Source organism: Sceloporus occidentalis, unplaced genomic scaffold (assembly GCF_023333645.1).
Source record: "Sceloporus occidentalis isolate IW3139 unplaced genomic scaffold, rSceOcc1.0.p SCAF_2, whole genome shotgun sequence".
In the NCBI taxonomy this organism is placed as follows: Eukaryota; Metazoa; Chordata; class Lepidosauria; order Squamata; family Phrynosomatidae; genus Sceloporus; species Sceloporus occidentalis.
The window spans coordinates 273,892,593-273,907,887 of NW_028316982.1; the positions used below are offsets into that span (position 1 = coordinate 273,892,593).

At 49.7% G+C, this 15,295-nt stretch overlaps 1 protein-coding gene across 9 annotated transcripts in view; it reads right to left on the bottom strand.

The window, feature by feature from the left end:
- Window positions 1-321: 321 nt before the first annotated feature.
- Window positions 322-15,295, bottom strand: part of NUMA1 (nuclear mitotic apparatus protein 1) — a 95,623-nt gene continuing 80,649 nt past the window's right edge. For 6 of the 9 annotated variants that reach the window (XM_089513191.1, XM_089513190.1, XM_089513192.1 and 3 more), the window contains 12 exons: window positions 14,259-14,300; window positions 10,867-10,935; window positions 9,776-9,886; window positions 9,465-9,683; window positions 7,547-7,707; window positions 6,898-7,138; window positions 6,180-6,468; window positions 5,537-5,679; window positions 4,382-4,603; window positions 3,352-3,471; window positions 2,969-3,130; window positions 322-1,927 (listed from right to left, as the gene is read on the bottom strand). In XM_089513191.1, coding sequence (XP_089369317.1) covers window positions 1,892-1,927; window positions 2,969-3,130; window positions 3,352-3,471; window positions 4,382-4,603; window positions 5,537-5,679; window positions 6,180-6,468; window positions 6,898-7,138; window positions 7,547-7,707; window positions 9,465-9,683; window positions 9,776-9,886; window positions 10,867-10,935; window positions 14,259-14,300 — 1,815 coding nt within the window. In that variant the 3' untranslated portion in view covers window positions 322-1,891. The remainder of the gene's footprint in view (window positions 1,928-2,968; window positions 3,131-3,351; window positions 3,472-4,381; window positions 4,604-5,536; window positions 5,680-6,179; window positions 6,469-6,897; window positions 7,139-7,546; window positions 7,708-9,464; window positions 9,684-9,775; window positions 9,887-10,866; window positions 10,936-14,258; window positions 14,301-15,295) is intronic. The other 3 variants (XM_089513188.1, XM_089513189.1, XM_089513193.1) reach the window with 3 other exon arrangements.

Here is a 15,295-nt window from a genome sequence, read left to right on the forward strand (position 1 = left end):
CAATGCCTGCACTGCAGCCATTCACTCAAAACCACAAGGTTGCGAGTTCAAGACTAGCAAAAGGGCCCAAGCTCGACTCAGGCTTGCATCCTTCCGAGGAGGGAGCTAAAATGAGTACCCAGACTGTTGGGGGCAAATTAGCTTACTTGCTCATTAGCTTACTTGCTGTTCACCGCTATGATCTTTGGAATAGCGGTATATAAATAAAATAAAAAACAATTACCTGGAAACCAAGCTGCAACCCCATTCTCATCTGCCCAGGAGTTAAGTCCCCACGATCCCAAGGAAGCCCGCAAAGGACCCCACTGGCCACTGCTAGCATGGGAGAAAAATACCATTTATTTACAAGTAGAAACCTTATTTAAAATGACACATCTGATTGCTAAACTCTCTACAAAGGCAAGTGTATTAGAGGGCTGCGTGTGGGGGGCACCCTCGGGCAGCATCCCCTCCCCTGGCCAGGAAACAGCTCAAGGGGGATGCCCACTCCCCTCCCTCCGGACCGGACCCCACTCAGGACCAGCCTTCTGGCTCTCTTCCATTGCTGGGGGGCTCTTGAGAGAGAGAGAGAGAGACCCCTCCAAAAAGAGGGGAAGCAAATGCTCTCCCAGGGAACAGAGCCCCCCCCCCCCCCCCAGCGCCTCCACACAGCCCTGCTTTTTTGGGCAAAGGCTTCTAGTTAGAGGGAGCAGGGCATGGTCTTGGCACCAGCTTCACCAAAATGAAGGAGGGCTGCGCTCAGACACAGCGTCTCTCGCATTCCTGGCCCTCGTAACTAGGGCCCCTGGTGAGCTGCCCCTGGCACAGTCCCAAAAGCAGAGGGACACTGCACCAAAGACCCCACTCCCACAGCATTGCCTACAGATTACAATACAAAGCAACACAGCTAAGTAAAGCCTGTGGGATAAGGGAAGGGGATGCCCAGCCTGTACAAAGCGCTCCCTCAGCCCCCGCCCTCCAGCAAGAGGCCCTGAAGATGCCCGCCTCCCGAGAACAGCGCTTGCGAAGACCCTCCTGTCGCCACTCGCGCAAGGAGAATGACCACGCTGCCGCTTGTCCAAAGCCATCCCAGTTCTCAAATGATGTTGGCCTTTTGTGCAGGAGACAAAGGAATTCTCTCCCCTTCTGGTCAAGGACAAGCCCCTGGCTCTCGGTGTCTCTGCTGGAAGATCTTTAGCTCAGCCTTCAGTCCAGACTTCTTGATTTTCAGGGAAGGACTCTGGGAAGGAAGAGCTTTGCCATCTGCGGTGGTCTTGCAAAGGGCGGGGGATTACCTAAGAATGGAGGGCTGCCCAATGCCATGGGAAGTCAACTGCTGCTGCAACTATGCATGCTAATATGTCCCTTCTGGACCCAAGCCCCCACCCAAAAAAAGGGGCCCCACTGCTTTGAAGCGGAGAAGCTTTGCTCCGCACAGGAGTTCTTAAGATGCTAGGTACTCTGGCAATGAAGAGTAAATCCCAGTTCCTGTTCTGACTCCCTCTTGGAGTGCCCAATTCTGCCAAATGCTTTTGATTCTGGAATAGGCTTGTTTGGAGAATTTCTCATTTCGCTGGCAAAATCTTCCTGCCCCAGTGTGCGCGCAGAGGCACACACACACACAACAACCTTTACAGTGCCCCTCCGCCCAGTAAGTCAGAACTACCACCCCCCATAAATTGTATGAACTGGGGCCGGAGGGATGCCAAGGTGTTGGCGTCGTCGTGTTGGGGGGGAAAGGGGGCCCTGCACATGGTGGAAGCTGGAATGGAGGAGAGCAGGGGGAAAGGCTGCGGGAGACTCAGGCAATAGCGGTGGCGGGGTGGCAGCAGCACCTGGCCCCCTCTACTTGGGGAGACACGGTGCTCAGAGTGGCAGGAGGGCTCTTGACCACACAGGAAAGATGGCGTTGCTAGAACTTGGTGTTCCTCAGAGACCTGGAGTTGGCCTGTGATAGAAGAAAGGTACACACAGGGAGGGGTGGTCAGTATGGTTCCTATGGGACGCCTGGCAAGAGAGGTGGCATTTTTGAGGCCAAAAGGGAGAGGGAAAAGAGCCAAATGGCACCTCCTCCTCATAGTACAAATGGCAGCAATGAACGTGACTCTGCTCTTGCTCAGGCCCCCCACCATTCATTTCAATGCTGCATGCTTCGGAAAACTTTCAGCAAGATTTCACCCTGCAAGAATGGCCAGAGGTTCTCTTCTACCTCAGCAATACCTGGCCTTCAGAGCATCTCAACATTGGAAGGGCTGCGCTTGCCCCACCCAGAAACAGGTGTGCTGATGTGTCTTGTCTGCTGCTTGGCACCTCAATCTAAGAGCTGCCTTATATTGAGGTACCGGACAAGACCTGGTGGTATGCCTATGTCTGTGTTCTGGGTGGGGCAAGCACAGCCCTTCCAAATTTGCTGGACTGTAACTTCCATCCGGTCTAGTCAGCACAGCTAACATTTAGGAATGGTGGGAGTCCCAAGTTAACATCACCTGGAAGGCCACAATTTTGCCCACAACTGTGCTAAGAGAGCCACGACTGTCTCTCTTTGTTCTGCCCTGGAACAGACCAGACAAAACAGCAGACCTGCTGCCAATCCAGCCCAGAGCAGACCAAGTGCCATCCAAACAGGCCACACACAACCAGCAGGATCTCAGGGGGCCCCTGTGGCTGCGCTGCCTCAAGTGTTCCTACCAAACCCACTGAGAGCAATGAAGCTCAGCATCCTTCATCTGCACCAGCAGGAAGGGTGAGAGGAGCTACCCCCTGCTAAGAAACCATTTTCCCCTTGCCTTATTCCAAGAACCCCCCTGAGAAAGGATGGGCACCACCATGGCACTCCCATTTCATGCCCCCTCCACCTAGTTGTTAATCCTCCCCCTTTCCCCACCATGAAATTAAAATACTTGCCCAACCAATCTATCTGTTCCTTGACTCACTGCTTTGGAAGGACTGATGAGGAACAGTAGGCTCAACGCACACCCAACATTCCTACCTTGCCCTTTGGAGATGTGGATGTCCTCGGGGATCTCCGACTGCCACTCCGGGGGGAGTTTTTAGGAGTCACTTTACGGTTTGCCCCACGGCGGAGAAGGCTATTCCCCAGCTTCTTCGGCGTATTTAGAATGCTGAACGCAAGGGACTGGCGCCTCTCGGACTGCAGGGGAGAAAAAGGCACCAAGCTTGCTTGGGGACTTCAGCAATCCCTCTGCCCTTCTAGACTCCTTGCACACATGTGAAACAATGTGTTCCCTTACAGTCTTGCCCATTCACAGAGGATGTTCTCAAGACTCTGCACCGCCTGCCTGTATCCGCACAGGAGGGGACCCACCTCTGCCTCTTTTGCTGAGAGCGGTGGCCTCTGTGGGGCTTCCTTACCTGCTTGTCGGATGCTTGGCTTTTGCCCTTCTTGCCTCCTGGATGACTGCTGTGCTTGTGATCCTCGGTACGCGCTTTGGGTGTCTGAGGCCGTGGGAAGCAGCTGGCAGACTTCTTGGACTAGAAAGAGAAGTGGGAGAGGAAGAGTTGGGATTTAATTTATATTTAAAATATTTCTATATCATCTCCCAGCCCACAAGGGCTCCTGAGGCGATCAACAAATAAAAGCCAATTCAAACAATACAAAGATAGAAACTTGTAACAAAAACTTACTAAAATACTATTTAAAACCTCCTAAAAGCAGTCTAAAAACAACCCTAGAATCCAGTTTTGAAACAGTTAAAACAGCATTTTCAAACACTGAATGCCATACGGAGAAGCACTGTTTTGGGTGCCCACCTGAAGCTTAAAAGATATGGGGCCAGCCTCCCTTTTGGGCAAAAGCTCTGTGGACCAAGGAAAGGGACAACTGCTGAAACGTTCCCCCTGCCCTGAGAAATACTAAAAGAAAAAAAAGCCAAGGAGAAGTAGAAGAGAAACTGTGAGCCAGGATTCTGTTCTTTCTCCATCTCCACCTCAGAGAAGTTCTCTAACCTGGCAACATCAAAAAGTGGGAGAAAGTGAGGCCCTCCCAACCCCCACCGGGCCTTCTGAGACCCCCAAAAGAATGCATAGAGCAAGACTTTTCTCCGAGAACATCAGCCTTGGGGTGTTCCTCACAGACTGAGAAATGGGGTATGGCAGTTAATGAACAGAAGAGCAACAAACAGGGGGAAAGGAACTTCCCTTCCTGGCCTAGTCCAAATGAGTCTTGGAAAAATTTTCATGGGACTAAGAGGCCACCACGGGCTACAGTTCTTCACAAGCAAAAGCCAGAGAGGCTTAAGAATGCTTGAGGAGAAGACAAACAAACTGGCAGCTGCCATCCCAGGCCGATTTGAGGTGCTTGCGGCCACAGCCTCCCTAGTGCTGCCCAGCTGTCCAAAGGCCTCAGGCCAATTCACCACATCACAGAGCTGCTGATGCTCACCTCTGGGGTGCCTGGACCGTGCTGGGATTCATCCGAAACGCGCTTCCTTTGCTGCCGGGTAGCAACGCCGTCTCCTGCGGCCAAGGTTGAGCTCATTGTGCTGCGGCGGGTGATGGGTCTTTCAGCAACTTGAGAGGGCAGCATGGTGGCCCGTCGGAGCGTCTCCTTTGGATCGCCGGTCATCATCTCTTCATCTGTGATGGTTGTCAGTGACTGAGATGGCTGGAGAGAAGGGAGGAGAGAAAACCGAAGAGACCATCAGGCAGTGGCCTTTCGGGCAAAAGGAAGCCAGGCCAGGCACACTCCACACATCTGTTGAAGGGCCAGGTTGGAGGCCTGCTCCACACTCAACGTTTGCACCCGTGTTAATTCAGCACAATTTTGTACAAATGGCAACAGTTGTTTGGAATGCTGCATTGCTTAGAATTTAGGGGGCGAGACAAAACTGGGACAGGAGAGGAGTGTTACAGAGAAGCAACACAGAGGGAGGAATAGTAGTGACTTGTAACTTTTAAATTCCATAAACTGTTATGAACAGCAGAGCATTAACAATCTTAAATGATTATAGCCCAGTGTCTCTGGCTGATGTAATTCTGTAGTTTCTAATGCCTTTGGACAGTGCTTCAACCATTATTGTTAATTGGGGTTAAACAAAAAGCACATTCTCCTCCAAACCACAGACCATTTTCATACATGGAACACTTTATGGCAGAAGGCAGCCAAAAGGTACGGAAATGTGTATGCAACCTTGGCCAAGCCGTGAAGACAGTTAATTATGTCAAGCATGTTTTTGGCTAGGATGGAGAAAGGTTGTTTTTAACACACCCAATTTTTAACTTAAGTGTGTCTTATTATTTAATATGTTTCATAAGCTATGCATTCTATGCATTCTAGACTTCAAAGATGCATGGTTCCACAAGGGGGAAAGTCCTATCAAGTGACCCCAAATCAACTATGATTATCTGTCCTCTTCAGTTCATGAATCCTCATGACCTTGACTAACTCAAAGCAAGTGGAGGAATCCCATCAACTAATTCTGCCCCCTATTACTGCCCCACCTCCCCACTTTTCCCTGATGCAGATTTCCAAGCTATCCACCTATGGGACACACATCTTGACCCCAAAGGGCTCTGTTTACGCAGCACATGCCCTCACCCTGGACTCCAAAGGGTAGCAAGTCTTGAGGTGAGGTGGACACACTCTGTTGCGCTGCTGGAGCTCGGCAATGCGGTTCCATTCGTCCAACTGCTCAGGTTCGTCATGGCAGGAACCAACATAGAAGCTGCTACTGCGGCGGCCTGAGAAAGGGAAAGGCAGCGTGGAAACCATCAGTCTACTTAGTTTTATTTATTCCCTGGGTGCAAAACCAGAGAAAAAATGACTAGGGAGCAAAAGGAGGTGACAAATAATGAGAACACAATAACAAAGAATTCAGCAAAGTAAGAAAGATGAAGGAGACAAAATCTCAGTGGGGTTAAGGAATATGAAAAGAGAAAGCTTCTCTCTGGGCCCAGGTATGGAAAATGGCTGTTACTGAGACCAATCAGGTTCCACTCTGAAATCATATGCCTTCCATGTCTGTCTCTGGAAGGTGATGGGCCAATGTGTACAGACTTCTCCTCCTGTCAACCCAAGAAAGGGCTCTTGCTATGAACCATGAGAGCAGTGGCAAGATGGAGACACCTGATACGGCCAGAGGACCTTGTGAGGACTCTCAGCAGGTTGGCTTCTTTTCTTAAAAGGATTAAAGTGAGCCCTCGTTCCTTGGACCCGCTGATTTCCAACCTCCAGCACTCACCAGTATTGGCCCCTCCGGCCTGGGAGTGCCTCAGAGAGCTGCGGGTGGCGGGCCGGTAGCCAGGCAGGCTCATGAGAGCAGCGTTGCTGGCCCTGTCGTTGGGGGAGGAGGCGGTCAGCTGGTGAAGGGAGTCCTGGGAAGGGAGGCTGGCGAGGGAACGGGTGGAGGAGCTGGCGGCAGACCGCAGGCGGGTCTTGACTGTCTCATGGCTGGAGGCCTGGGACCCGGCTGACTGCAAACTGAAGAAGGACTCATTGGCACTGCTGGGGGCGTCGGACTCATCATGTTTCTGTGAAGAAGTAGGAGAGGGTGAGCACATGGCAGAGGAGAGCTCTTGCTCCGGCCTGCCTTCATTTTCTAAGTCTTCCCAAATGACTCCTTGGCAGGCACCTTGCTATTTCAGCCATGGCTGCATACAATCTGCACCAGAAAAGAATGGCACCCTGTGGTTAGCCAAACTGGCGCATTTGCTAACATATAGTTACTCCCTCCAATTTATGACCTATGGATTGGCTAGAGGCACCAGAACTATGTAGTGATGCTGTCCATCGGGGGATGCCTGCTGTTCCCCCCCACCTGACGAGGCAACAGGGATTTTTTCTCTGGAAGCCAAAGACACAGGGCCAATTTGGCTCCTGAACAGAAAATCTGCACGCGAGCAGCCCGCAAAGTGCTGCCACCACGCCTCTGCTCCCACCCGAGGCAGACCCCACATTACTTTGGTCATGGTGATGCTGATGACCTGTGTGGTGCGCCGTCGACTGGAGAGTGTCTTGCGTCCCGACTCAAAGGAAACATCGCCCATGGATCCCCCGCTGTTCTCCAGTTTGGACCGGGAGCGGGTGGGGATGGGCGTGAAGTAGAGGCTCTCCAGAGATTCCATCTTACGAGGCAATGGCTGGGAAGCCTTGGATGACTCTGCTGGCCCAGATTCGGAAAGGGAACGGCGGGTCCTCCTGCTGTGAAAAGAGAGGCAAGGAGGGTCAGTGCAACTGCTCCCAAGTGCTTTGCACTGAGCGCTCAGGGCTGTGGATGCCTCAAAGACCACAGCAGAAAAGACCTGTCACTCTCCATCCCCACTGTACACACTCAGAGCCCAGGTCTATAAGGCTGTTTCTCTGCCAGGGCTTCCAAATGAAGAAGCCTGACACACTTGGGTAGGGACTGCAGAGCGGATGGCCTCTGGTCCATGGCAAATCAGGCTGCATTGCCTGGATGAAAAATCACTACAAGAGGAACAGAGAGCAAGTAAAAATACAAAAGATGCTCTGTTCCACTCGAGCCAAGCACACCCTCCATGGCTGCTGACAAGGCCGTGCCAAGTGTGCCACTTCTCAGCTGTGCTGGCCTCCTTTCTGGGCCGGTACCTGGTGGAGTTGAGCGGCTGGGTTTCTTCATTGGCGCTCAGGTCCAAACTGTCTGTGCTGATGTCAGCTGGGCTCTGCCTGAAGGTTTCGCGGCTCTTTAATGCATCTGTGGCTACCTGGAACTTGCCCTGCTCTCGCAACTGCCGATCTGCAAACTCCATCTACATTGGGGTGTGAAACAGAAAAGAACAGAGTTGGCCTCTGTGCTACAGATAACACTGGGAGAGCTCTATGCCAATAAAAAAACAAATTTGAATTTAATAGCTGCATACATAAATGTAATTCAGCATTGCAGATCCTTCTTAAATGCAGCACGAGGTTAAAAAGCCTGCAGATTTTTTTTCCGGTGACATACAGGATAGACTATAATATTCTATTAACTGCAAACATTTTTCAATTTCAGTTCTGAGACGAGCCTAACATTGTGAAATGCCAAGTCAGATGAGAATAACAACCATGTCAATAATGGAATCAATTATGATTGGAGTGACGTAATCTCAGCCAAAAGAAAATACATTGGAAAAGCAAAAGCATCTGTTAATGTGGACAGAAAAATGGTATAGTTGGTTGTCTTCAGTTTCATTTTAAGAGCCCAAAGGGACCAAACCTCATAACTGGTCTCCCAAGCGAGGAGGCAATGGTTGGCACGCTCTTAGTGATGACAGAAGGGCTGCCAACACTTCCCCAAAACACAATTGCTATTTTTAAACATGGTTATACTGATTCTGTGCTTGTCTTGGTACAGAAATAGGATGGAAACAGAACATCTATCTGATGGGTCTCCCCCAGCATAACCAGCTAGGTTTTTCTTACAACGTTAGGAAAAAAATCCCACTAAAAAGCAATATGGACAGTTCAGTCTATTACTTTTTAAAAAAATCCCTATAAGAAACCAGTTTATTTATTTATTTAATTTCTATCCACCTTTCTCCCCGAAGGGACCCAAGGTGGCTCACAATAACAATTTAAAAAACATATTGCAATAAAAAGTTAAAACATCAGCTAAACACAACATGAAATTATAAATACTAAAACCACAATTAAATCACAATACTCATCCCATATAAAACCCATCCCATAACTACACATTAAAAGCCTCTAAAGAGTGCAAGAGCACAGAGCAACCACTGAGAAGGCCTCATCCATGTGCCTTCTATGTAGATGGTAGAATGAAGGGTCCTCCTCAAAGACCTCAAAACCCAGACAACCTCATATCTCAAGACCCCTTTTCCTGGTCAGATACTGAAATACAGATTTATGTGACACACATTCTAGGTCAGTCTACATTTTGTGTTTACAAACAACCCACCACCTCCTGACCTTTCCTCTTACCAATTTAGACAAGACAATTTTTTAGACAGTTTAGACACGTTAGAGATTTTTTCCTCCTTTTGAAGTGAAATGAAACTCTGCTGAAATTCTCTGGAGCGTTTACACATCAACTTCATTTTATAGCATGAAAAACATTTCCTCATTGACTCAGGAATTCTCTCATCTTGGGTTAGATCCTGGGAACCACTGAGGTGTAATGCCCATGCTCCCCACTTGCTCTTTCTATGGAAGATAGGAATCTGCTTCATGTGGAAGCACCTCTCCAGGGTCTGGTGGGCTATTCCCACCACCTGCTACTTGACCAAATGGGTCTGGGGGTGGCTAGAACTCACCTGGGGACTCCCTGCAAAGCAAGTGCCCTGATGCTAGGGTACAGCCCCGCTGCCTTGTCCAACTAATTCTCTCCAAATTGCCTGTCACACTTCATTCGTCTAAACACAAAATTACTTCTTGTTCTCAGTGTTAAGAATGGGGAGCTACAGGCCTTTTTAGGGGTCTGGAATAAAAGAAGGAATTAGTACTGCAATGTACCCAGAGGCCACCTTTTAAGTGTCACACAGACACAAACACACTGCTCCTGCCATACCTGTGCCTCCAAGACGCGGACCCGACTGGTGAGGTTCTTGCAGCTGAGCTCAGACTCCTTGACTTGCATGGCTGTGTGTTGCAACTCTCTGGCAAGGCGCTCTGACTCAGTCTTCAGCTCAGCATTCTCCTTCTCGAGTTGTTCCAGGCCTTTCAACTTCTTCAGCAGCTCCTGGTTTTCCTGCTTCTTTGCGTTGTAATGGGTTTTGGCCTTCTCTATCTGAGGGGCAAAGAGACAGGCAAGTGTCAAGCACAGCAAGAGGTGAGGGTCAACCCACCCCGTCCTGCAGGATGCAGCCTAGTTGTTTGTACCTGGGCCTTGTAATGCTCCATGGCTTTTTCCTTCTGCACAAGCTGCCCTTGGAGCTCGCCTGCCTTTTCGTTAGCCTGTTTCACCACTGCCTGTAATTCTTCTTCACGCATCTATTGAAAGACAGAGAATGAACCAGGATTCCCTTCTAATGCCAGAAGGTCTACTGTTTTCTTAATTTGTCTCCCAAGACAGATGCACTGCCTGAGGAAGGCAATGAAAGGGAATCCCCTTCCACTGTCACTCCAGGAGAAATCAGAAGACCAGGCCTAGCAAATCAAGGATCCCAGCTGAAAGAAATGCACTTGTCCCACACTCTGAGCAACCAAATCTTGCATTCTAATGTAAGTAACATTGATTTGAATCCAAGTCACAGCACCCCACTTGAAAGTAAATGAAAGCATTTTTCAAAGGGAGCCCAGAGGAAGCCCTTAATGTCTCTATCCGCTCCATTAGTCCACCATAGTTACCCTCTTCCAAACTCAATCTTAGGTGAGAATATATGACAGGAGCCCAAGGCAAGAACACAACATGATCAGCAGTGAGGATTTCAAGGATTTGTAGCATGAATAGAAGCCAAGGTGATTTGTGGTGAGCTGCAGGCACAGCGTTCCCAATGTGCTCCACCAAAGAACCCTAATATGAGTTTCTTCAACACAGAGTGATTTTCCCACCGCTTTGCTTCTGCACCTCTTTGGAGTGTCTGGCTGGCCATAACTCTGATCATATTGAGTTCGTGCCTTGGCTCTTGTCAGCATATTCTCAGTTAGCTTGGCTTCTCAGGCAAGGTTCTCCACCTCCTTTTCCATTCCCAGCCCCATCCCATCCCACATCCATGGTGACACAGGTGGGGCTGAAAGGACAAGTGGCCCAAGGTTGCTTAAAGAGCCTCACAGCTGAGTGGGAATTTCAATTGCATCCTCTATGTGTCACACCAAGAGGGTTGGGGTCAAAGCCCCATCTCCGAGCTTCAGCACCCTTCAGGTTTCATTGCTCTCTCACTCTGGTGTCCCAAGCTTCCTTGCTCAAATGTGCCTGCTGGGTAATACCCATGGGGAATTTTGCATTTTCTAGACTAGAATGAGATGCTTACCTGAGCCTTCTGCTGCTGGGCTTGGCCAGCCTTCTCTTGCTGGGCCAGTTTTTGCTTCAGCTCATCCATCTGGAAAGGAGAAGGAGGGAGGGCAAAACAAAGCGGTCATTCCAACCCCTTCCCTTCTAGCTTGAAGCCCTGCTCTGCCATTTTCTTCTGCTTTCCCAAGCTTCCTTGCTCAAATCTGCCTGCCGTAAGACTCAGGGCCAGTCGGGTGCCAGGCGCTGTCCAGAAACATTCTGTGGCTTCCCTCTTCTGTGTATATTCTCCAGGGGAACGAAGGTTGGACTCAAGGTGGTCCTTCATCTAATAATATCCTGGGGGAATGATGCATGGCCACTGAGCTGAAGAAAGTCCCCTTTGTGTCTCTGCAATGAACTTTCAGATGGGGAGGGCAATGAGGAAATCTAATGCTATCCTCCCTTATTACTTGGCTTGGTCTTGGGCCATGATTACAAAATACACTTTTGAACCCAAGCTCCCTGTAATTTCTTTTTAGGCTGCCCAATGTCTCCACCCAGAGAAAGCTGTACTAGTAACTGTGTTTATATTTTTGGAAAAGGTCCCACCTCACTGCAACATCTGCTCAGCCTCTCTGACTTAAGATTTTTACCTGGCGTGGAATACAGTTTCAAGCTTCTTTAATGCAGCCGTAAGGGCTAGAAACTTGAGATTCTCCATTCTGGATGAGGCAGCAATGGTTCAGATGGTCAGAGTTGCCACAGAAATACAAAACAGACCCAAGGGCAGGTTGTGTCCCACTTGGGAAAGACCCCCTGTGCCATCTGCACTACACTGATCCCACAGGTTTCCTTCATGCCAGCGGAAGCATCACCACAACCCTTCTCCCCCAGCGTTCACTCACACAATCCTCCTGAAAGGACCAGCATCAAAGCAGACTCCCCCAGCCCTGCCACATGCGACGCACGGCTGCCTGGCAGTAAACGGGGTTGTGTCAGTGGCCTTCCAAAGCAGAAATGGTGCAAGTGAGTTAGCATCTCTCTAGTGGGCAGAAGCCACCTACAAGCAAGAGAGCTGTGAAATGCTGCAAGCAGAGATCCCTTAAGCCATGACAATGTCCGAAGCTGATGCAGGCAGTGAGTTTTCCAGAGCCCGCTTCTCCCTGCCAATCCCAACACAGACTCTCCATTGTCAACTGTTTGCCTCTTGTACAGCTAGGTGACAACCACTGGGAATTTTGCATTTTCTAGATTAGAATCAACTATGTTTCCCCCCATTTCTAAAGGAAGACCCCTCATTCCACTCTTAGCTGGTTTGCTCTGAAAGACTAAAAACACCTCAAAAAGCTATGATCAAGGTTCTAGAATCGAACTCCAGGGAAAACTACACTTCCCAATGGCTTAAAGAGCAAGTGGGGGGCATTTACTTCATGATCACCCTGAAGGGTGGGGAGGACTTAGCTCCCCGTGTGATGGACCCTGCAAAGACTGGCTACTTTCTCCCCTAAGAGGTTATGTTTGTACCAGAGATCAGTGCCCAGGTTCTCTATCAAACTTGTTAGCAAAGAGAAGCTGAGTGTGCAAATGCAGAGGAAATAGAGTTAGGTTGACATGAGTTGAGGAGCAGCACTGCTGCTCCTTTTATGCTTCAAGCCTCCCCTAAATACATAAGCCTATATTCCAAGGGCACTCTTCAAAGGTACTGGCCAACATCTCTCATCATCCTCAGCCAGCATGGACAAGGGCTAGGCCAGGGCATCACAACCCCCTTTTCAAACCACATAAGCATCTTCTTGGAATACAGGCTTCTACAGAGCTGCCACTGAAGGCAGCAATGAAGTAACAGACTGTGAGTTCAAATGGTCTGGGACAGGTTGTTCAGTTGACTCTCCTAAACTCCTTGCCTCTCATCCTGTAGCAGCATAACCCAGGGATCGGGGTCAAAAGGGAGAGCGGCAAGTAAAGATGATGCAAGGCTCCTCACTTTGAGCTGGCAAAAAAGCCACCTGGGCTTTTTGTCCTCATGGCTCCCTTGGAAGTGGGTACAAACTGAAGGTTCTCTCCGAGCCTCAAAGCACAAACCCCAAATCTCCTCCTTTGTTTTACCTTTAGACCCCACTTAACTTTTATCCTAACAAAACAAGAAACTAATTGGCACTGTATGAGGTAAGTGAGCAAAACTGAGCTTTGGTGTAAAGAACTGGCCAGCAATATCTCTTTCTACTCTAGGGTTTGTTTCCAAAATGTTGTTAATCTGTACCCCAGCGATCAATTTCACACAGCGTCAGAGCAGTTTGCTACTTCTCACCAACCCAGAGAATGGCAATGACCAGCTTTCCCTCCTTCTGCATCTCCCAGAACCTTCCAGAGGTATGGCTGCCTCCCCACCTAATGGGAAAATGCTCTGAATGGAAAGAGACCAGAGCACTGCTCAACTCCTCAGCAAAACCAGAGCAGCCATGCTCTCCTGGTGGCAAGGACTAAGGTGGCACAGGACAATTGTATAGGGAATGTTAGCAGCACCCCAGCCAAGCTTCCTTTCAAAAAAGTATCCTAGAAAGCAGCAGAGATGGACCCACACTAGAGATGTTCCCAATGGCAGCATACACTCAGAGCAGCACATCTGCTGCGGCAGTGTGAGAAAAAGTGGTACTAAGCAGACATTTTAGAAGGATGTGGCCTGAGAAAGATGTGCAGCCCTTTAGAGCACTGGGGAATGTGTGGCCCTCCAGTGATTACGGGACTGTAACTTCTATCAGCCTTGCTTACAGGGAGAGTTGCGGTCCATATCCCTGTTTGGAGGGATGCTCCCACCTCACTTTACTTTAGAACTTATGCCCTGCCCTTTCATCCAGGCAAGGAGTTTGCTCCTTACAATGCCCCTGCCCAAATTCTCTTTGCCAGACCAAGCCTCATTCTGCATCTGAAGAAGCCCAATGGGAGGATCATGTGGCCGGGCTCATGATTTTGCTGCTTGCGGGAGCTATTTCGTCTGCAAGTGCATTCATTCAGTGTGCCACTTGTATCAGGGCTACAGGCTCATTTATGTGTGAGCTGCACCTAGGACTCTGGACTAGATTAGCTAGCCTGTTGTTTGTTTCTTTCCTCTTACCAATTCTTACCCCTTTTCTTAATAACAGAACAAAAGTTTTGCTGACCTGTGTGAGGAGACAGCTGGGCAAAAGGTGCAGCATTTAGTTTTACAGACTATAAAGCCCTGTTTTGCCACACACCTCAAAAAGGAGGCTGGTGGAGGCCTCACGACCGGGAGCAAACCAGCGTTTTTCCAGGCTCATTCTCTGCGAGCCCCCCTTTGCAAACAGTTCACAACAGGAGAGGGCAGCCCCGATGGATGGAGGGGCAAGCAGCAGCAACAGCAGCAACGGCCATGCACTGTCATCGCTTAAGCAGCGGACACCTGGCATGCATTACCTGCTTAGCTTGCTCTTTCTGATATACCTCTAGCTGCTCCACCTGTAGGGTTGGGGGGCAAGTGGGGGGGGGGGAGGGAGGAGAGGAAGCAACGGAGGGAGACATGAAAACACCACAACTGAAAACCAGCCAGGACAACCGCTGGCCACAGCAGGAGGGAAAGTCGACTGTACATCCAGAATGAGTTTCGGGGTCCTTATCACTCCCCAACCCCAAGGTGACAAAGCCAGAGAGCCATTGTGTAGAAATAGGGAGCCTTTCCTATGGGATCATGAGGTGTGCAGCAATGGAAGAGCATCCAGCTCTCTCATTCTTGGATGTTCCACCCTTCATAAAGTGCAACTGCCCATTGTCCTCCAGCACAGTGCTATTCCATATAGTGGGTCCAGGGACTGGTGCTGGTCTATGAGCCAAAAGCTGCCGGTCCCTGGAGAGTTTCCAGGAAAGAGAACCAGCCAACAGGCAGCCATGACACCAGCCCCCCATCCTACCCAACAGCATAAGAAGCACTGTTTTAGCCCCAAGGACTTCAGGGGCTAGAAGTGGAAGGGAAAACCCTACTCAGCCTGCTGCCACTCAGCAGGAATTCTATGATTCTATGAATACTCCCCTCATGAGCCTAACTCAAGGCAGCCAAGATGCTCAGACCAGCATCTCTAAAGAAAACTGGGCCTAGGGAAGGAGCAGCCACAGGAACACACAGCCTGCAATTCACCTTGGCTGGCTGAGAGTGACTCATTCAGAGCTCAGGTGATGGGTATGGAAACAGTGCTGTCCTGCAGAGAGAAAGAGTGTGTGCTTCCTCCCCTTTCTGCATGTTCCTTCAAGATGGATGGCATGGCACAGAAAGTGGCTGGGTGACTCTCACCCAGCACTTGACCCCAAAGTGGGATGCAGAATGGCCTCAGAGGCTTCCTCTTCCTAAAGTGAACTGGACCAATGGAAAATTGTGGATGACCAGCTCCTCATCAAGCTGGCCAAATCTGGAACAAATGTGGGTTCTTATTACCCAACCTCCCACCAAAGGGCTGCTCCAG